General features: G+C 60.9%; 1 protein-coding gene across 1 annotated transcript in view; it reads left to right on the top strand.

The window, feature by feature from the left end:
• Positions 1 to 69: 69 nt before the first annotated feature.
• Positions 70 to 1067, top strand: part of EMH_0049370 (uncharacterized protein) — a gene marked incomplete at both ends in the record, with an annotated part of 5218 nt that continues 4220 nt past the window's right edge. The window contains 4 exon segments of the mRNA XM_013496517.1: positions 70 to 161; positions 293 to 336; positions 549 to 577; positions 581 to 859. Of these exon segments, the coding sequence (XP_013351971.1) occupies positions 70 to 161; positions 293 to 336; positions 549 to 577; positions 581 to 859 (444 nt within the window).

Here is a 1067-nt window from a genome sequence, read left to right as displayed (position 1 = left end):
GAAAGACTGCTGCTGCTGCTGCTGCTGCTGCATGCAGCAGCAGCAGCAGCAGCATCATATACACACGACATGTGCCTGCAGCCTGCAACGCCATCCGCACCGAGGACAACGCCGGGGACCCCTGCCCTGCTGCAGCAGCAGCAGCAGCAGCAGCAACACCTGTAGGACCTGCAGCAGCAGCAGCAGCAGCAGCAACAGCAGCACGGAACCGCAGCCAGACCGCAGCAAAAGGGGCAAGAGATGCCGACAGTTTGCTGCTGCAGCGCGGGCTGCTGCTGCTGGCAGCAGACAGGCAGGTGGACGCGCCGGAGCAGTTGCTGCAGCAACCTTTAGACAGTAAGCGACGGCAGCAGCAGCAGCAGCAGCAGCAGCAGCAGCAGCAACAGCAAAAGCAGCAGCAACTACAGCAGCGACAGATAGCGTTCTCCGGGATCGCCTGCGCTGCCTGAATTTGACATTCTTCGTTTGCATTGCTGCTGTTGCTGCTGCTGTTGTTGCTGTTGCTGGTGTTGCTGCTGCTGCTGTTGCTGCTGCTGCTGTTGCTGCAGGCGAAGTTCTACAGTTCCCTTGTGGGGCCNGCAGCAGCAGCAGCAGCACTGATGAGTGGATAGGAGTCATATCTCTTACTTGGTGCTCCGAAGGGGCTGTGCGTGAGCTGATGCAGGCGCTGCTGTGCGCTTCAGCCTGCATGCTGCTGGCTGCCAGCAGCAGCAGCAGCAGCAGCAGCAGCAGTAGCAGCAGCAGCTGCGGCGGAGACGAGATGCAGGGGGTGTACTGCTGCGTCGGGGATACAGCGCAGCAGCAGCAGCAGCAGCAGCAGCAGCTCATATCTGCTGTTCTAAGGTCCCTAGGCGCAGTGGTGAGCGCCGGCGCACTCACAGCCAGCAGCAGCAGCAGCAGCAGCGGGAAAAACAGCAGCAGCAGCAGCAGAAACAGCAGCAGCAGCAGCTGCAGCAACACGAGTAAGCATACACCCGCGTGCTGCAGCAGCCTGCTGGGGTCTGTTTGTGTGTTTTTCTGTGCAGCCCTGTGGTGCCCCTCCTGTTGCAGCAGCAAGCTGGAGAGGT

The sequence above is a fragment of the Eimeria mitis genome, genomic scaffold (genome assembly GCF_000499745.2).
Source record: "Eimeria mitis Houghton genomic scaffold, Emh_scaff2149, whole genome shotgun sequence".
NCBI lineage: Eukaryota > Apicomplexa > Conoidasida > Eucoccidiorida > Eimeriidae > Eimeria > Eimeria mitis.
Note: the sequence above shows the minus strand (reverse complement) of the source record. Positions and strands in the feature narration are given on the sequence as shown.